The sequence below is a fragment of the Limulus polyphemus genome, unplaced genomic scaffold (genome assembly GCF_000517525.1).
Source record: "Limulus polyphemus unplaced genomic scaffold, Limulus_polyphemus-2.1.2 Scaffold2668, whole genome shotgun sequence".
Lineage (NCBI taxonomy): Eukaryota > Metazoa > Arthropoda > Merostomata > Xiphosura > Limulidae > Limulus > Limulus polyphemus.
Window position 1 is genome coordinate 107,192 of NW_013668278.1, and position 22,115 is coordinate 129,306.

The following is a 22,115-nucleotide window of genomic DNA, read 5'->3' on the forward strand; positions in this document are numbered from 1 at the left end:
AGGTTGGAGAAATCTTCTTCTTAGATGCGCCAGGAGGAACTGGTAAAACGTTCCTTATCAGATTGATTCCGGCAGCAATTCGATCCCAAAATGGCATAGCCTTAGCTCTTGTGTCGTCCGGAATAGCTGCGACATTGCTACTAGGTGGAAGAACTGCTCATTCCGCTTTGAAATTGCCATTGAACATGCAATTCATTGAAACTCCCACGTGCAACATTTCCAAAGCATCCGGCATGGGAAAAGTATTGCAGAAATGCAAACTTATTGTTTGGGATGAATGCACAATGGCGCACAAAAAATCGCTCGAGGCTCTTGATCGATTATTGCAAGATTTGCGTGGAAACATCAGACCATTTGGGGACGCATTAATATTGCTTGCAGAAGATTTCAGGCAAACATTACCTATAATTCCTCGATCGACACCAGCGGACGAAATAAATGCTTACCTGAAATACTCTACTTTGTGGCGACACGTAAATACGTTAAAATTAACTACAAATATGCGTGTCCAGCTGCAAAACGATCGATCAACTGAGATATTCTCACATCAATTTCTGGAAATTGGGAACGGAAAGGTGCTGGTTGATCTGACCTCAGGACGAATTTCATTGCCTCATAACGTCTGCAATTTAGTGACGTCAAAAGAAGAATTAAATACTTTTTCAACCAAGTATTAAATAATGATAATAATAGTTTTTCAAATTAGAAACTTTTTCTTTAGGATTTAAGAAAACTATTTTATATATTTGTCTTTAGCATAAATAATATAAAACAATTTTCTATATTCACTACATTTTTTCTTTTTATTTATTTTAACTTATTTAACACACATTTTTAATGGCAATCATGATTTGTAGTCTTAGCAGGTCTTTTGAACCCTCATACATACACCTTGCTTTTTCCTGCATCTTTACAAATTGAGCAGTACCAAAATCTCTTGATATCTTGCATATACTGAATCTTTCTAACTCAAAATTTAATGAAACTTTTTTTTGGACTTTTGTTCTCTAATTTTTCATCGGCCTTTCATTTCTGGCCAGAATATGGTTCAGATTTGTCTAAAGGTTTTATATCTAACCAATTTGCTAAACATTCTAAGCAAATGAACAAAACCATTGTGAGCAGCAGTATATAATTTTGATTTTACTGCATACTTAAAGTGCAAATGTAACTGTAAATTAATGAATAAAGGCAATTTCAAATTATACTGCTTTATGGTACATATCTTTCATAGTTAATAATTAAAAATACAGTAATCTGTGCATCAAAAATGACACATGACACTTTTCCCAATCATTGATAACTTTCCATAATTTACTGACATTAATGAATACAACTATGTCTATCAGTACAATATATGGTCAACTGTTTGTTTTTGGTTTTGACACACTTTCTATAATAACTGATGTATGTGAACAGTATTGACATGTTCTTGGTGAGGAAATTAGATTGAGCATACTGATTGGCTTATGCCTATATTATGAAAGCCAAGTTGAAAGAATATGGATAAGCATATAGCATCTAGGTGATCTGATTGGCTTATGCCTATATTATGAAAGCCAAGTTGAAAGAATATGGATAAGCATATAGCATCTAGGTGATCTGATTGGCTTATGCCTATATTATGCATGCCAAGTTGAAAAAATATGGATAAGCATATCACATCTAGTTGATCTGATTGGCTCATGTTAGGAGTTTTGCACCAAGCATGATGATATTGGTCATCATCTTTAACACAACATGCAGCCAACTGAGCTGAAAATATTGGCAACAACAAAACGTAAAGTCAGAACTTTGAAGGTGAAGTTTAAAAGCATTTGGCTTGATGTCGGGTGATGTCTGGTTGTATTTAGATTCTTTTTTCCCCATTAACCTGAGTTGACAATATAAATATTAAAGATTCAGATACAAAAATAGTTCAGAGCAATTTCTCACCTCTGTTGATGGAAGGTGTACCACTCCTGTACTTCTCCTTTTTTCACGTAGCTTCCTTCTCTCACGTTGAGCCTTCCCTTTATTTACATGATTTGGCCGTGGGCATCTTTTATCCTTAACTCTTGAAGTTGGTTTAGGAGAAATATCTTGGTCAACTACTCCACATGTTATCCCAGAACTATCTGCCACACCACAAGTCCCAATACCAGATGTATAAACTGGTCCTACTTGAACACTGGCTTCTGCATCGCCGACACCAACTCCATCAGTTACAGCACTTCTGCTAGATGTGGGGACATTTCTTGCATTAGCTCTTGCAGTACGAATACGAGATCGACGTGATGATATTTCAAAGTCATGATCAGCATCTTCTTGACTTAGAGAACTTGAAGCCATAATTATATGAAGGAGTATTTGGAAAATCTTGGATTGTTTTTTTTTTCTTTTTAATGCTTGTAAGATTATAAATCTGAAAATAAATTAAAAATCAAAACTGATGAAAAAATTACTGTAGTCAGCCACTAATCACAAGTTGAACCTGTTTAATAGTAGTTTAGGAACAAAGTAGTATTACACAAACATTGCATGTGAACTAGCTGAATTCCACGTTAAATGTACTACCCACATCATTGAAAACTTATTTGAATAATTCAAAAGGCTAACACCACATGCTTAAGTGAACCATTCCAAATGATAACTACAACTAGAAAAATAATTATATTGAATAAAAGTCAGTGTACACAATACCAAAGCATAAACCTGTCATCCCAATATTCAATTTCAAATTTTCTACCTCAAATTCCAATACTAGTAAAAACTGCCCACAGGAACACTGTATAAACCCCTCATAATTTTGTGCAACTGAAGGAAGTCATCTACAGTGCTCTGCAACTCACAAAAAATTCTAACTTAAATTCTCTCTTCAGAGACAAAATATATTAAACCAAGTATCATTTTAGTTAACAATTTTTTTGGCACTCATTTCAACATTGTAATATTATGCTTGTGTTAAGAAGAACAAAGATATACACACAGTAGTCCAGTTAAGGCCTGATCATATTTTTATACAATACTAACTGGAGTACTCAGCCTTTGAAAAGCTTGTTTGTAACAAAGGATAGGAAAATGTCCTTCTATTTTTTTTTCTTAACATAATAAACATTAAAAGTGCAATAAAAATATATAAAGGTACCAATACTGGAAGGAAAGACATACTGTTTTCTAGAATTCTATCAATATGAAATTAGATGGGAATGGAATGAAAGCCACAGCAAACAAATTGTCAAATGATAAATGAAAGAACAATTTCTTTGATGGAACTTAGAAGTAGATGAAAACATGTGGCTAAGAAAAGTAGCTAGACATAATAAAAAAACAAAAACATTTTGATATGTTGACCTATTTTACTTTTATAGCTGTTCAAGTGGAATGATTGAAGAAAAGTATTTGGGGTTATTTTAGACCAAAATTAGTAAGTTATTTGGCGATCCATTGGTTCCTAAGTGCTTACTTTGAAGTAGTTTTTTTAATTCAAGTAGAATTTCGATAAAAGTGAAAAGAAATAAGTCAAAACATTAGCAAACATTTACTTGTACTAATATGTATTTAGAAAGTTCTTGGTTTATTATGTTCATCAACAAAATAGTACGAGATTTACATTTGAGAGATTTGTTATCATACAGCTTTATCTGCATTATTTGTCAATTTTGAATTAAAATGCCTGTAATATAAAATTAAATGTGGTTGTAAAGAAAAACAAAATTTTATGCTGCTATAACAAAAAGAACATATCATTTACCTTCTCAAAAGGGCAAGAATTCTCCCAATGGATGTAGTTTTTTAGTTCACATATCAGTTCCATCCAGCATGACATATTAATTTATTCTTTAATAAAATTTTCATTTTCTTAGTTCATTTGTTTTCAAATTCACTTGCCTTTTTGCTTCTGAACTCATTTCTCAACCATCACAGGAGTTTTTATCATTTCATACAAATACCTTCTGAAAGAATGCTATTTTTGGGGGGCAAAACACTAAAAACTGTTCTTATGTGACGGCATGTTTAACCAATTTTGTTTTCACATCAGTGGCAGTGGGCATTTTACACTGGACATTTCCATGCATTATTTCACTTTCCTTCATTCAGATAAATTTCCAGTGATCAACTGAGGGAAAACTATTTTGTAGTAAGACATTATTTCTCTTTAATTATCATAAGACTTTTCAAAAAATGACCAGAAAGTACTTGTTACTCAATCTTCAATCTATCTTTTCTTACCTCCTTATCTTTCCATATCCTCCCTTTCAAATTTTGTTTCCCTTCTATAATCTCAAGAAACTGAACGATTAGTTTTCCCTTTAAGTAGCTTCATGTCTAGAAACTTGTGCTCTATAATAATACTGTGTATCTTACCTGAAAATCATTTCTTGATGAAAACGAATCCTCCTTTACATGATAATTTCCTTAACAAGTTCTACTAAGTTAGTTCTAAGTTTTACAGCTTTGTTTTAAATTTCAGAATATTCTGTATTCAGGGAAACTAAAGTTATATCACTTACAGTTTATGCTGTTATTACTAATACTAGTAATAGTAAAATTTGAATAATGTACAAGACTTAACTACAACTAGTCAACTTTATAATAGGCATAGGCTACAGATGTATTGAATCTGACCTAGTAGTAATATAGTAGTAATGGTAGAGCTAGGCTCTCGCCTACAAATTACGAAGTTCAAGTTTACATCTTTTTTTTTAATTTTACAGTTATATGCTAAATAATCACATAACAACCATTACATAATTAACTTATTAATATTTACAAGACACAACGTCCTAATATTATTATTAATATTAGTAATATTTAATTTTTAATAAATTAACAATAAGTGAATAACATTAAATTTCAAGTGTAATAGTAATATAATTTTACACTATATATTTGTAATATGTAAGCATATATTTATACAGTAATTATAATAAATTTTACCTGTAAGTGAAAAACAACGTACACAGTACACCAAATATCAACAAACATAGCACTAACACAATAGTATTAATTCTGCAGTTAATAATTTCTCTAGATTCAGATAATGTAATTTAAGGACGCCAGAGAGCGCTTTAGTAATTAAATCACATTATACACAGTCCTAAATTTATATTAATTGGTTGATTTTAAAAAACCGCAAATTACAAAATGAAAATAAATAAATAAGTTCAAAAGTATATAATGCCTTTATGTATATTAAGATCTCGCAGTAGTAATGGAGATTCAAATATTTTTATCGCAACTTTAGCTACTTTTGCTGAATAATACGCTGTTCTAACGACACATTTTAATTTTTCATGAAAGACATCTTTTTCAGCCTATTAAATTAAAATAGTAGTTATATAGATAAACAGACAGAAAGTCAGACGAGCATTTTTAGAATATACAAAAATATTTATGACGATATGATAATGACTAAGTTCACTACAAACTACATCTAAAGGTTTCCAGTGCGGTAAACAAAATATTATTTATATACTTATAACCTCAAAGCTATAGAGCAACAATATTAGAAGTTATATTGCATATTAGAAAAATAAATTAGAAGTATTCTGTCATATCATTTCAGATATACCTTTCAAAGCTTAATCATATAGCAACGTTTTCACACCAAATAACATTGAAAATTATGCGAGTATATTTGCCACAAAATTACAGAAAGCCTAAAATCTAGTGGCAATACAAAGAAATTGGCAATGAAAGAAAAATGCACGAAACATGGCCGCTCACGCTCTAGTCTTATTCAGTTACAGTCAAGCTTGTGGTATATCCAGGTCAAATTGAATGGAATAGGCCCACTTAATAACAATTGGTTAAACAAGTTATCGATTATATATGTATATATACATAGGAAGTAATGCCCTGTTAACTGACTGTGACCAAGTTTGAGAAAGATAACAATATATATTCATACTCAAAAACACAATTAAATTAACATACACAGGACGAAGGACAACGCCGTTACTATAAAGCTAGTTCTCTATACCTTCCTAGCAACTTATAAGGGTATTTCATAAGAATTTGTTAAAGTTATACTGACAGGCTACCCTTTAGGAGAGTATTACTATTAACAAAGAAAGAACTTATACATCGCTTACTTGAGTTTGAGAGAAAAAGCTAACTAAGAGATTATAGTGTTATACACCCAGTATCTATGAGATTATATTCTCCAAATGCGTGTGTCGTCTATGTTTAGTCGATTTCTTTTTGTACTGTTGTAAGCATCTCATTTTCGGGACAACGTAGCCGATAGCGAGCGTGTATGAGAAAAGGTGTTAGGGATATTTTGCTTTAGAAATGGATAAATATATGTATGTTTGAAACTATGCTTAAGTTTTAAGTAAAATAAACTCCTTTTATATATATCACTCATTCGATTACACCACCATTCCCAATTTGCCCCTGAAGAAGAAAGGTCCATCTTTCGAAAGCGCTCAGATTATATGGTTTTTATTCATTTCTCTCAAGACTTCTTGAACCTACGTGTGTCATCTATGTCACTGTTGGTAACACTCTTCGAAACATAAGGAAGATCGTAAACTCGAAATATCACCTGACCTACCACTGGAAGATTCTGCTATCTACATTCTTGCACAAATTGCAGCATTACAAGAATGGGTATTATCTCCAAAGAATGACAAAGGAACAAAGGCAATTAGAACGAGTTCTTGGCTTTTTTGTTCGTTGGATTTCACCCAAAGCTACTTGAGGGATATCTGCGCTAGTTGTTCATAATTTAGAAGTGACAGATTAGAGAGAGGGCGGCTAGTGAACGTCACTCTTAAGCTGCTCTTGTCAGACCAAACAGCTTTTGTTTTGTATCACATTCTACATGTTGTTAAAGCATTTATTCTAACTTACCAGGCTGTAGCCTATCTATCCTGAGATATAATTTGCATATGAATGATGCACATGATTATATAAGTAGTTTCTATATGCATGAAAATATGGCAATTTTATATAGGACCATTACATGTAACAACTACACTAACTGTTATGTTCAAATTCACAAGATTGGATAAAAGTTAATATACAGTTATTTAATTTAGAATATAGTTTAATTTCTAACGTCTTACACTGAGACAAACATCAATTAAACTGGTTTCAACTGCCTTCACAATATTTTCTTTAGTACTAACCGTACCAACTATACCAAATATACTAACTGCATAGTAGCTTTCACTCTACTGTATATATGTATATATATATATGGTATATTAAACAAAGTGGTAGTGGTAGCTAAGTATATTTAAGAGCATTTAGCTTAAATGATAAATTTATATTGCAAATATTATGTATATCATTACAGAAATCAAAATACTAATTCCCTCTCTCTATCTATATATATATAAAGCACAAAAATCTGTATGTCTGTCTGTTTGTCCCTTATCTAAGTCTTAGGTCGCTGCGCCAATCTCAACCAAACTTTGTGGGATGATAGTTTGGAACAAGGGGTATGTTCATGGGAGGCTAACAATCCTCTCCACCCTCATTATTGCTGTTATTGAACATTTATTATCTTTGACGTAAGCTAATGTTAACTATATTCATAGATGGCGCCACGTCCTTACACATTTTTTTTTATAACACAACATACACAAGGTGTGGGGGAGGGCACACAAACGTCTTATATATTTCAGAGAGTGTGCTTGCACTCTCTATGGAGTAATGCAATAAAAAAATGACCGCCACTATTACAATAATACATAATCTCAGCCGAAGTTTCTACTCCAAAAGCCACCATACGACTGATATGAAGAGCCGTTATACTCACCTCCTACTTTAACCTGTGACGTTTCAACTTCGCCATCATAAGACACTTCTGCAGTCAGTGACCGTCAATTAATTTATCATGTGAAACACCATGGAAGGGTATTAAAAGTTGGGTGTTAAAAGCGGGTAACAGAAAGCACCACCATTCATTTTATCGCTACCTCTTAATACAAAGTCACACTGACCATCGCACAGTGTATACCATGTTTTATGTATATACATATTGAGTTCTTAAACCTTATACAAAACCTTTGGTGAAGTAATAATGAATACTGTAATAATAATTGTTATAAATATACTGTGTGAAAGTTAGGATTTTTGTGTTGTTTATCATAGCATTCACTCCCACCCCCACCCACAAACCCGGATAACGGACGGGTACATCCGCGAAAGAATCTTAAAATTTAATTGTTAAAGCACTCTTATCCTGCCTCCTTTTACTTAACAATTGTAAAGTTTCCCCTATCATATATTGCATGTACTATATCCATCTCTCTTGCTTCAACTTAATTGAAGGGGAAGTAAATGACAGCAGTAACTTGAAAACTTCTATAAAATGATCACAAATTTCTCCCCAGTAACTTATACTTGGGGCAGTGGCGTATTCAACGTCGGTGCAATCGGGGCAATGCACTGACGGGCCCCTAAGAAAATTGCAAATAATAGTTTGAAGTGTTAAAAACGTCTCTACTTGGGGTTCCAATAAACAAATTATATTGTATTATCTTTATGCTTGCTCGGGTCTGACATATTATTAGCACCAAGCATTGCGTGAACATAAGCTGTTTTTGGAACACTTGATAACTTTTAAAGATATGTTTGTGAAATGTATATATTCAAATCGTAGGAGGGGAGTCAAGGCTTTGGCTTCAGGAGCTTTCAATTACCACAAAATCATTTTTTGTAAGAAATAATGATGGATCAGAATATATATATTATTATAATCTATATATACTATTTCACAAAATACAGGATGACTTTCAAAATAAATGCTTCTTATGTGTACTATAGACTACCAAACAACAAATTATCTCACTTTTGCCTTTTTACTAAAAGGAGTACAACTTGTAAATTGTAAAGCAACATCATCAAGTAAAAAGTTTATATCTTTGACTGTAATACATTTTTTGTCTTTAGAAAGGGAATATTCGAGTCATTAGAAGGGAACATTCAAGTCTTTAGAAAGGGAACATTCACGTCTTTAAAAAGGGAGCATTCAAGTATTTAGGAATGGAGCATTCAAGTCTTTAGAAAGGGAACATTCGAGTCTTTAAAAAGGGAGCATTCAATTGAAATAAAGAATAATACATCAATTAATTAGCGAGATGAGTTATTCTTGTCAGCAATCAGATAATAGTTGCGAGGGCATTATCCATTGACTGACTGATTTAGAAATAACCAATCGCTGTTTTTGCGAGTTAAAAATCTAAAAGTTTATTGACATATTTAAGGTAGTGTTTGAACTTGAGAGGTCGCTTTTTTTTTCAATAGTTCTTGCAGTTCTCCATCACTTTATTTTTTCATTAGTGTTATTAAGTTGCGTGGTGTGCCTAGTTTCCTTTTTGTGTGATTTTATAAGTATTCAGCAGAAACCTTTAGCGTCTGCCGCATTTCTTTCACCTCTTCTTTTATTTAGAATGAGAGTCCGTGTGACTCTCGAGTGTACCATGTGTTTTGTTTTCGCACACACCCTAAGAAAGAGATTTTAGCGACCTTTCTCGTTAAACGTGAAATTAACTTTGATTTTATCGTTTGCTCTACTGTTTATAGAGTCAGAGTATGGAGCGTTGTTGATAAAATCCAAGTAGGATATAATTAGGTATTGATTAGCATTTTTATTTTAACGAAACTGATGTGTTTTCTTTTAACCTTATTCTTTTTAATAAGTTTAATATTAGTTTTCATTAGCTCTTGTCATTCACACCCCCAAAATCACTTGCCCTATTGTTTACTGTGTTACTGTGTATTTATTGTATTGTTTGTTTGTATTGTCAACTGTGAAAGTGCCAGTAAGTATTAGCATGAACTTGTGCCTTGTGTTGTTTGATTTGTTTGAAATTTCGCGCAAAACTCCACGAGGGCTATCTGCTCTAGCCATCCCTAACGTTGAAGTGGTAGACTAGAGGAAGGTAACTAGTCAACACCATTCACCGCCAACTCTTGGGCTACTCTTTTACCAACGAATAGTGGAATTGACCATCATATTACAACGCCTCCTCGACTGAAAGGGCGAGCAGGTTCAGTGAAAGGGATTCGAACCCGTGAACCTGGGATTGCAAGTCGAGCGCTCTAACCACCAAACCATGCCAGGCCTGCTTTGTATCTTTCTCTTTGATTTAACTCTAACAACTCTTAAAACACGAGATCAGAGAACCTCCTGTTGTTAGCTGGCCTAACTTCTTTGCTCTGCTGGTTATCCGAGAGATATTACACTGTACTAACAAGAAAGAGAATGTAACTTGTATTACTTTTCTGAAAGCTTGAAATACTTTTGTTGAAACAGCTGCTTTTGTGGTTTGAATTCGTTTTATTGCTAATTAATGTTCACCAATTTCAAGTTAGTAACAGCAAGCTTTTTTTTATTGAAAAGGAATTTACATAGTTATTCAATAGATCACGTTGAAATTTGCACCAACACTTCTGTTTCTAGTTTAATGAAAATCTAATATTATATTCACCTACCAACGTATTCAGAATAGACAAAATAGAGCTGTTTACGTCATTTGTCTTTAACATGCTTTTTTGTTCTTATTGGAAAACATATGGCTGTGCAAGAGTATCAGTTATCACAATGTCATCAAGCATAACTTTATTTGTAATGGGGTGTTTATGCATACGTCACCGATAGCAGAATTGGCAATAATGTCTTGCAAATTACAGTATGTTTGTGTTTCTTTCCAAATGTAATTCACTTCCGTGTTTATTTGCATATCTTATGAAGTTCTGACCATCTTTTGCATCACAGTGGAAACTCTAGAAAGAGTTGCATCCACATTTCAAGTGTTTTTAGAGTAATGTGAAATGTGATTTGAATATTGCAAAATCCAATTACGCACAGGTAAAAGTCTAGTTTCTGTACGTTATAGGAAAATATGAGTGAAAATGAAGACCACTGTATAATATAGTGTCAACCACACCATGTATGCTATATCCATTGTCAACAAGGCTTTTCGCCCAATACTACGGCGTTCCTGGTCAGCTAGGATATAACAGACATAGTAGTGATTATGACGTTATTTATGTTAGTAAATTGCTCGAAAACAACTGTTTCGATGTGAGTGGATTAGGTTGGTGAAGTATAGTTTTTATCAATTTTATTTAAGTCACTGCACTTCAGAATTAGGGCAAGGAATGTTTAACACTATGTTATTTATGTCTTTATTTTAACACGAAGTTGTTAATTGTTTGTTTGTAGTTTAAGTACAAAGCTACACAATGGGCTCTGCCCACTACGGGTATCGAAACCTGGTTTCTAGCGTTGTAAGTCCGCAGATATACTGGAGGGGGCTGTTGTATATTACTATCATTTTATTTATTTTTAAACCTACTCATCACTCGGAAAACTGGCGAACTAGCAAGCTAGTCCTGTTGATGATGTGACAAGCCTGTATGAGGCTGTGTTGGTTCAAATTCATAAGAAGCGCTTCTCAGAGAGTTTTTTAAAGCCAGTTACATTTTATTCATCTAAGAGTTCATCGCGCATTACCTTTGATTTTAATATTTTTGGAGCTCAAAAAACGTAACGTGCCCCCGGCTGGGAGAAGAACATATACAAAAAAAAACCTTGCTATCGTTCCGCTAACCTTTCAGGCTTCTACCAGCAACAACTGCAATTATCGAGCCAAGCAATATAAATAAATTTTGTTTGGGCAACCTTGCAACATTTTATGCTGTAATCTATTTATAACAGTTGCACAGTCAACAGATCTTGCAACTATAACTACATTTGAAAGTACCGACAACTGTAGAAACTGCTTAGTATTTGCCCCCCAGTGGAACTCCGGTAAATCTGTAGGGTTATAACACTAAAAACTGAGTTTTGATACCCTTGGTGGCCAGAATACAGATAGCTCATTGAGTAGTTTTGCGCTTAGCAATAAGAAAATAAAAGCTTGATATTTTTATAATCCTCGTTTCTCAAACAATCAACAAATTCCAGAAACTGAACTTTTACTTCAAGTTTGTTTGTGTACCTTATACAAATCCTGCCTGAAACTGTGAGTTTCATGAACAAAAATGTTGAAAAGTCTGATTTCTTAAGATGTTTTTAATAATATTATATTTCACGACATTCGTGGCAGTTCCTGATAACATATTCACTGTATCATGGTTAGCGAGACTGAAAGATACAGTACATTTATTCTTTTTCAAATGTTGCATCATAACCTGCACAGCTATTCCATAATTCAACTACTGCTATGGTTTGTATATTCTTATTGCTCATGTACCCACCGATAGAAATGTCTTGTTTTATGAGAATGAATACCATGTTAGAAATTTTTGCTTATCGATATCTATATTTTCACGCTACCTAGGCAAAGAACTGACCTTGTATGATACCATATTTCAGAACACAGCTGATGAGTAGCAGACTCAGAGTGTTTCTGAACATTTTCTTTATTTTCTTCTACAGTTCTTCGTCACATTTTCTGTGAATGCTAGTACTTTTGAATGATTACTAAAAATTGTACCTGTCTATATCTGCTGTATTCAAAATAAATAAATAATACCATCAATTCCTTTAACAGTCTTAAGCACCTCCATTATATCCCGTCTAACTCTTCTTTTTTCAAGAGAAAACAAGTTTAGAAACCTTAACCTATCATCGTATGATAGCCTTTCTATCCTAGGTATCATCCCAGTAACCCTTCTCTAAGCCTTTCCCTACAATTCAATATTATTTTTGAGGTAGGGAGCCCAAGACTGAACACAGTACTTCAAATGCTAAAAGTCATGACTTGATACCAATGGTGAGAAGAGCACAGATAGTCCATTGTGTAGCTTGGAGCTTAATAAAAAACAACAACAACAAAGAATTCGTTTTTGTGCAAATCATGTATCTGACGATCACTCATGTCAGTTGAAAAGTTAACGATTGACTATTCAGCTTATGCCATATTTTTCTCATAGTTTTCTCACACGATCTTGTCTTAATCGTCAATTGAAGTGAATCATAATTGGAAGTGCTCCAAATGGCTCATGACCGTTGTCAAACCTAAAATAATACATTTTGAGTTTTCATTAATATGTGGAGTTACCAGATGTATAAAACCTGGCTAATCGCAGAGTAGGTTGTGGCGAATTGATACAACCATCATTCGCACAATGTTAAACCGCTTTTTAAAATCATTGGTACAGTTACTTGCTCACCAGGACAAGGCAAACCAACATTCACAACATGGTCTGATAAGTGCTATCTGTGAGGTTTGGCTTGCTTCAATTATTAGATATCTGCTCTGAGATTGTATAGCACGCATTCAATGTGGTGCATTCCGCTCATATCAAGGTACAAAACAGCCAAACCGTCGTCTTGCAAAGGTGTCGATAACATATTCATAGACAAGACGTGTGGAGTAATATTATTTTAACATGGACCACATCCTATGACTCTCTATGCTGCCATAAGCTGGTGCAAATATTCCTGACTTCAATCTCGATAACGGATGATAATACTTATCTCTCCTCCATTCTAAACTCAGCAACTCCTTTCTTGAATAAGAGAGGATTGGCTGAATGGAATGGTCTACATGCTTCCTAGGCTTTAACCTCGCCGAGCATGTGCGATATGCTCTAAGAAGCTGTATTGACGTCACTAAGTGGTTCTCGACATCAAAGTCATCCTGGAAACTGGTTACAGTTTCACAATATTATGTGCTATAAAAATGTGAATAGTACCTGTGGACCATACAGGTTGTGATTTGGTTGTTGTTAAGCGCAATGTTACACAATAAGTTATCTGTACTCTTTTCCCCACGGGTATCGAAACCTGATTTTTAGTGTCGTAAGCCTGCAGATTTATCGCTGAGCCACTGGAGGAAAGGATCATATAAAGAAATGATCTTAAGTATGACATGACTAGATAATGAATGAGACCCGAATTCTACCAAAAAAGTAGCCCTGTCGTTCCCATGGTGAATAGTCTTATTAGTAATTAGGTACTAATTATTTTATGTTTTAATTGCAAATTCTCAGAAGAACCGTATATAATGATAGGAGAGGGGATCCGATCCCAGGTCTTCTTATCAGAGAGATAGGAATGTTAGGCACTCGTCCAGGCTGTTACTACTTCAAAATAAAGATAAAGACATCCTAGTACCTATTTAGTGATCAGACTTAGATGATCATATATGCTATTATCCAAGACAAAAGGCGATATTAGATTGTCACAACCTAATCTGTCTAACGATTGTATTCTTTCCAATCTCACTTATCTTATTAAAAACTAATACGAAAACTCAATTCCACTTATTCAGTTAGAAGTTCACAACAATAAAAATTATTCTAGTTACTTAAATTAAAATAGAATTTAGGTGATATATAAGTAGAAGGAAGATGATGGGCGGAGAAGCAAATTGACTGGCGGGTAATATATCAAGGCGCATGCGTATTAAAGATTCGTGTTCAATAAACGTCATGTACACTGGTTGTGAAACTTCCTGAAGTGAAGGAAAGTTACAAGTATTTTTTAGGTGTGGCAATATACTATTGTGCAGTTAGATCTTTCAAGAGTATAGATTCCTTCTTAATAACAAATAACTTTGTTTATCATAAAAGTATCTGTATGCTTTATTGATAACGATTTCGAAGATCTCAAAGCTAAGAGTTTACGTTTTCTCCAAACTTTCAACCGATGAAATGTTTCTCAGATAAGACCCAATGTAGCAAATGTGTGAGTGAACGTAATTTTGTATATACATATATCTGTGTGCTAGTTTCTTTTTTTTTATCAAAATTAATATCTATAATTTATTTATTTGTCTCTTATTTTTCCTCGCACTATAATGTCTTGTTAACATGAGTAGGGCGAAGGAAAATTGTTTAATTTTCGAACACCTCGGTTATTAATTTCCAAATTCCTGTGAAGTTAGTGAGTAAGACTAACGTCAGTTGTTACTTGAAATCACTAACATTAAAATAAAAGGACGATAACCAAATTATAGTTACAAATAGAAAACAACATCAGTAATATGATAGACCTCATTATAATCCGAGACCGTGTTGTCCCGGCAAAAGATTTACAGAGGTTGTTTATTCACTCGGAACTCCTCGGTAACCTAAATCAAGTCTTGGATATATAACATAAGCATTCATATTGAACTATGTAATCTTACTCTCTAACACGTAGAAGGAAACAAACAATAAGTTTATCGAATAACGGTATTGCTGATTTGGAGAATTTTCTACGTGTTTTAGGCATACTAAGAGGCTTACTAAAACACCACATTCCACTCGAAGAAGTCAAGAGATAGTAGTAGAGGAAATTGAGAAGTCGGAGGAAAAATTACGTTGGTTAAATTTACAGCGTTTACTGATAGTGGGAAAATAATTTACTTATACACCCTTCCCCTGAAAGGGCTGAAATGTAAAGATTTTCTGAATATTATTCTACTTCATTCATTCAAGATTTGTTGTAGGGTATTGGAAGTGGCAAAGGAGTTGCAAGTGGTTGTTTACAAACAATATTTCTACGTTTAATTTAATTTTATTACATTATTTGAAGAAAATTGCAGGATTTCAGGAATCTTACTCTCATGTAAAAGTGATCATGAACGAGCAATATAAGAGTGTTACACAATAACTGGAGAATATTTTTCAGAAGAAATAAGTCAAACAGGACAGTGAAATAACGAGGCTGGACAAAGTTGTTTCAAACAAAAACACGAACCTTATTAATCATTTCACGTGTATTTGGATAGTATGTACTTTGGAAACTTACAGTATATACTGTATTGTCTTCACTGGTCAGTTTCTATTGTTGATTTATTAAAAGGGGGAAAATAAAGAGGCTAAAGCTATTGGAGCGAGTAATTTCACAGATAGATCAAGGATATCAGTGTGTGGTCAAACTGTGCTGAGATAACTCAACACCTTCACTTTACACGTCCACATAAGTCCTAGCTGCATATATCATGGGTCAGCCTTAATACGAAATTAAAGCAAGACAAATCTTCCTGCCTCTTTCTTTTGCCGCGGTATGTCTGCGGACTTACAACGCTAGAAACCGGGTTTCGATACCCGTGGTGGGCAGAGCACAGATAGCCCATTGTGTAGTTTTGTGCTTAACTTCAAACAAACAAACTTTCCTTTGCCCTAAATAGCCACCTGTGACTTGTTAGCTTGACCCCTGGCGATAACCAGTACAGAAATGTTCATTAAATTCTGATCAAAGCAAATAGCGAAGATACCTATTTAAATCAGAAATAAAATAAACCAACTAATAAATATAGCAAATTTAATATATCGTTCTTAATTATAACGTTTAAATTGCATTAATTCGTCGGTTGGACACCCTTGCTGTTAGCGATATTTTGTGCTGTAATTCCTGTAATGTTTCTCGAGATTCTGCTAGCTAAGGGATTTAGATTTTTCCTAATTTCTCACTACATTAAGCTTACAATTAACAATTACTGACTGACTATAAGGGCAACAAATGACCTATTGTCCGAAAGTACCAGTCAGTAATTGTTTTATTATATTAACTAGCTGTACCCGGTCACGCGTTGCTGTGGCGTAGTCTGGTTAAATGGAAAAGAAAGAAAAGAGAAAGCGCACGTTTCTAATATGTTTAATTTCACAATGCTTGTGGGTATACAGTATTTTTTGTTGTTCCATTGTCTGTGCAGATATAGAGATTGTCTGGTTTGCCGACTCTAGAACACGCAACATATAATTGTCCATGTGAGAAGCAATCCGTGTCTAGATCTAAACCGCACAATTCTAAAGATTGGCCCTGAGCTTTCTTGATGGTGATTGCAAACGCCAATCAAATTGAGAATTGCAATCTCCTAAATTGAAATAGCATATCCGTTGGAATCATAGGAATGCGAGGAATGAGGACATCTTCACCTTTGAAAGGTCCTGTCATGATTGTTGCTTCTACGACGCTGCTCATTAATTTTTTTACTGCAAGCCGCGTGCCGTTGCAAAGCTTTGGCTGGTTGATATTTCGCAACATGATAATTGGCACGCTGATTTTCAATTGTAGTACGTGCGGTGGCATCCCTGGCAGATCGAGTGAATTCAAAAATTCTGTTGGATAATTAACCGCTTCATCTGCTTCCACAACGGCGTCGACGGACTTGTATGTGACTGCCTCGCTTTGAATGTTAGACTGAATAATATTGTTAAGTTCGTAGACGTCTTTGTTCTTGGCCGCAAGAATAGCTCGTTCACTCAGCCAATCGTGATTCTTATAATTGGTTTGAATATTGAGACCAGTCAATATATATTGTTTATTAAACTAAACCTAAGTTAGCCATGGTGGTATTAATGTCTACTGAAGTAGATGTCTGGAGATAGATTGGGCATCAGAGTTTAAGTCAGACTCCTAAAACAGAAAAAATCACTTCTGCTCTAGGAGCCAACAAGGCAAAGCTTTTGAAAATAGGGAGATTTCAGATTTCTGAATCAAATGTATTCATAATTTGAAAACACCAATTAATGAAGGAAATGTTGTTTATTTAAGGTTACTTATTTCTATTACATATAAATGTGTGTGTATGTACATGCAATTTGAAGGACTCGTATGAAAAGTTCTCAACACATTTAATAGTCATTGATAGCATAAATGCTCTCTCCAACAATGCACTGGGTACTTGATATCACATTTTCACTAACATTATAGTCTCAACAGTTGAACTACCCCAGCTTTTGTGAACTGTAAGATCAGACAGTTGTATGTGCTTATTACATCCGTGTACCGTATTGCAGTTCAAAGCATTCCCATCTTAAATAAGACATGTAACAGTATGCAAGAATGATATATATCCATAGTTATTCTAACCAAAAGGTGCATAAACAAATCATTTATAATCAATAATCAAAAGGTCAGTAAGCTGTTAGATCATATTAAAATTCACTCTTAAATAATAAATATACCAAAGTCAATCTACATGGTAATAATAATAATGTCATTCTTCGAAGATAAGATGTATAAGGTGTGAACGTAAATATAAACAAGGCAATATGATTCATTACAGTAACTAGATTGGAACAACAGAGAAATTATGATATATAATATTATTATTGTATATTCTAACAATGATTGAATAAAAGTTTGATAGAAGTTTAATTCATTAGAGGAACAAAACTCATCAAACAAGTAGATAATTGGGATTGAATAAAATAAGCAGGAAAAATGGTGTTTTTTAAATTTTTGATTTAAGACGAAACATTATTATTGTAATTGCGCAAAACTAAAGAAAAGTCAACTGGAAAGTTTGAATAATAAGTGCAAGAAAAGGCGATTTAAATGGAGATAGAGTCTGGCTAAAAATGTTCTCAAGAAATTGGTGCATAGTTATATAAACCAATCACTTAATGTACTTGAAGAGCAAACTTATCATCAGAGTATAAATGTACTTTCACTTTAAAAAATACCTAGCATTTGCAGTTAAGACTTGAAGAAAGAATTGAAGAACTATAAGCACACTTATAATTCTTTATGGTGAAAGTATAAGTAATTTATTATAAGAAAGTATAACATATTGTTACGTCTCTGTTCGTTTGTTAATTTTCCGTAAAAATTCTTTCCGAAGAAACTTTAGCGATACAAGTCCTTTCTTAAATAAAACTAGTTTATTCTTTCTCAATACAACTTTGCAATACACTTAATTTCCACAGTCAGTTTAACTTAACCAAACGCTATAATTCACAACGAACGATTCACGCACTACCGCACTTGACTCAATTGTTCGTCTCTATCTCTGTCTGCAATTCAATTCCATTGTTGCTGTCACTTCTTGGCGGTCTTATATATTATAAAAGCGTACACCTCGTCTCTTCTTGAATCTTCTAGAAACTCATCACGTGTTACCAGCGTCACGTGACTTCCGCTGTTGTAACAATATGATTTAATCAACATAAATTGCATGATGTGGAAGAGAAGATAAAATTCTGTAATAATAATAATAATTGAAACGTGAGATTAAAAAATGTGTACAATTAATTGGATCACATGGATGAAATGAAGAGTAATGGTTTTGTTCTTTCCAAACATAGAAAAATTTGTTCTTTTTCCAAGTGTTTATCTTGTAGTAACTCAAAAATTTCTGAATGATATATTATTTTGTGAAAATAATTTATGTTAGATATCCAGGCAGACTGTGTATGATAAGGTACATTTGCTCTTCTTCTTATCAGTTTTTAAACATGGAATAGATGAAAGGCAAATATTAGATTCAATATGAGTAATAAATGTATATGACTTATCTTCAACTACTCTTATGTCTCCACAGTATCTCAAGATTTGATAACCTTTGAACATTAATATTGCAGAATGAAACAACCTATGGATTGTAGTCAATTTTATTATTTTTTCTGTTACATGTACATTTGCAAATGTTTTTCAAGAGATTTTTTGTGTGTATGTGATTGTAAGTCAATGAATAGTCAATTGATATTTCTGAGTATTTTTAATTTAACAAATGTTTTCTGCCATTGTAATTTTTATCTTATGTATGGTAAAAAAATGCTGGCCAGTTTGCAAGAATGACTACATTTGAACATATTCTGTTCATGGAGCTATAATTGTAATAATTAAACTTATCAAAATGTAATGGTATTTAAGACTTATGAGCATAGGATACAAATACCTCTTGATAAAGATAATTTTAGTTCTTTTTTTTTTATAGATTATGTATTTCATTGATGTTTTAAGCCTAAATATACTCCCTTTTTAACTAGATAATTACCAGAGACTAGAAAACTATTCTTTGTGTCATATTTTTTTATATATAAGCATTTGAGAAATATGAAGTTTAATGTTCTTCGTGCTTGTAATTCTAAAAACTTTAAGCCTGAGTACTGAATTTCATTGATATTATGAATGAAAATACTTAATATTTTCAGAGTACAGGTGGAAGTACAGGAGAGGACGAAGATGAGCTTCTAACCATGTCAGCAGAGACTAAACGAAATACAAGTCTTAATGAATCAACTTCTAAATACCAAGCAGAAGTAGTTGTGGTAAAACAGTATATTTATCAATAAGAATTTTCTTTCCTGCTACTTTTTAGTTGTATCAGATGTACTGCATTTTTTTTTCTTCCGTTATATGTCTTCCTATACATTTTTATAATTATGACCTTCCTTCATAACAATAGTATCTTTCAACATGAAAGAAAATTTATCTTTGCTCATTTTTATATATTTGCTATTGGATGAACATTCTTTAAGTCTTAATATTTAAATAACCCTTATTACATATTGCATACTTATGATTAGAAATAGTGGTTTTAGTTAAATTGTGAAATATATGTTGCATTTAAGTAGATAATGCTCAGTTGACTGCTGTAGTTTGGAGAATTTAACACAAGTATCTATCTCCTTTTTTGTTTAGCTCTTTTTTTTTTTCTCAGTACACAAATACACCTTATCAAAAGTATTGGGAGGGTATCTCCACATGCAACTGGTAATGGACATTTCTCTACTGAATTTACAGTGCTGCAACAAAAAGATCATAGACCATCAAAAGGAGATGGTTATTCGATGCAACATTTTTGGTATGTGTGTCTGAGACACTTCATCCTATCTAATCATACCTAAATCCACTTCAAGTAAGATACTTAAGGAATATAGATAATTAACAAGAAATATCAGCGAAGCTGCTCAAAACCCATGCAAACTTTCGAGTGTGTTAGAAAACAAAGCCACATACCTCGCATCAAATACATTACATAACACTTGAGTATTACAGAATAGCACATCAATTTCATGAAGAGCTCTATAAGCTAAAAATCACTCAACACAGTAGTAAATACAAGGCATTAGCTCTAATAGTAACTTGAGCATCAAAGTAGAAATAAAAAACTTGAACCTCATTACGCTTTGTTTTCTTTGTATGTATGGGTCTGGGTTTGACATCATTTTATAGAGTACTTTGGAGATGATTTTTGCTTCAAGACCCTTTGAGACCTAGTGATGTAATCGTGAATATTAATTCTACAATGTTTATCAATTTAAGTATTAACAGTTCTGAAAGTTGAATACCCTGGTTTATAGCAACTTTTCTGAGTCTTGGATCCTTATTATTTGTATTTTTTAAAGTTTTTTCCATGATTAAAAATGGCGTCTTGTGTTTATACACCTTGTGTTCTAAAAAATGCTAGTTATAGAGCTGTGATCTTGATAAACTTTGGCATAATAGGTATTTCCGTGTAAATCAATTTGAAATGTCACCTTTTATGTGGATCATTTGGGTTCATCTATGTGTGTCTGTTGTTTTTTGAAGGACTTGCAGACTGTTCTGTTGATTCATGAAAATATTTTAGAAAATATTTCTCCATCTCTATTTGCAAAAGGCATGCTCATAAATAAGTGTGTGTTTTTGTTTTTCTACTTGCTTTCTTTCTTTTCTTTCAATCACCCTTACTGAAAAGGTTTTGGGGAATATAGGGATAACATTGTCTATTTGCCAAATGATAACTAGAGTTCTAATCAGACTTCACAAGTCTCTTTCCTTGGGTATGGGGAAAAATCATATTGATTTTGGGGTTAAAAGTCAATGATACAATTTAACTCTTTTTCCACATGGGTATCCTTTTATGTGCATGTCACAAGGTTTTACTGAGTTACATTCAAAATTTAATTAAAGTACATTATTGTCATGGTATATAAATAAACTTGGCTAATAATCTAAATGTTAATATTTTATATGTTTTGAGTGCTTAATTTTGTAAGGCAATATTTATAAAAAAAAGTCTTCAATTTCCCTAGTATGAGAATTGTAACATTTCCTTTCTAGGTATCCTCTCTTTAACTTATTTACCACCTTTCCAAGAAGTATGAAATGTAACATAAAATACTCATTATAATGTTGTCATTGCTCAGGCAAAGCATGATTTTTATAGCCTTCAATCATATTTGATTACAGAGCCATAAACTAGAAAATCAGACCTCTCTTGCCATGACAACCTGTCATATCCTCTCTTTCACAAATTGCTTGAAGTTCACTCTGACTTTTAATACCATGTTATTTATATTCAATAGAAAGCTAAGGTTTTAATCTATCAAATGACATATTATATTACATTATTTTCTGTACAGAAAATTGTCTATTTTACTTTTACTTTTTTTTTACTTTTACTGATGAGCTTAGCTGAATTTATAATGGCTCTTATTGCATAATTAGAAAACCAGAAAAA

General features: G+C 33.1%; 2 protein-coding genes across 3 annotated transcripts in view; one reads left to right on the forward strand and one right to left on the reverse strand.

Annotated features, from left to right (window-relative positions):
- Window positions 1–4,625, reverse strand: part of LOC106467575 — a 9,854-nt gene extending 5,229 nt beyond the window's left edge. Inside the window, exons 1-2 of the mRNA XM_013927937.2 lie at window positions 4,348–4,625; window positions 1,936–2,404 (exon numbers count right to left, since the gene is read on the reverse strand). Of these exons, the coding sequence (XP_013783391.2) occupies window positions 1,936–2,404; window positions 4,348–4,358 (480 nt within the window). The 5' untranslated portion in view covers window positions 4,359–4,625. The remainder of the gene's footprint in view (window positions 1–1,935; window positions 2,405–4,347) is intronic.
- Window positions 4,626–14,467: 9,842 nt separating this feature from the next.
- LOC111087803 overlaps window positions 14,468–22,115 on the forward strand; it is a 26,475-nt gene continuing 18,827 nt past the window's right edge. For both annotated transcript variants that reach the window (XM_022395779.1, XM_022395780.1), the window contains exon 1: window positions 14,468–14,641. Coding sequence is in view for 1 of the 2 variants with exons in the window: in XM_022395780.1 (XP_022251488.1) it covers window positions 14,603–14,641 (39 nt within the window). In the remaining variant the exon portion in view is untranslated. The remainder of the gene's footprint in view (window positions 14,642–22,115) is intronic.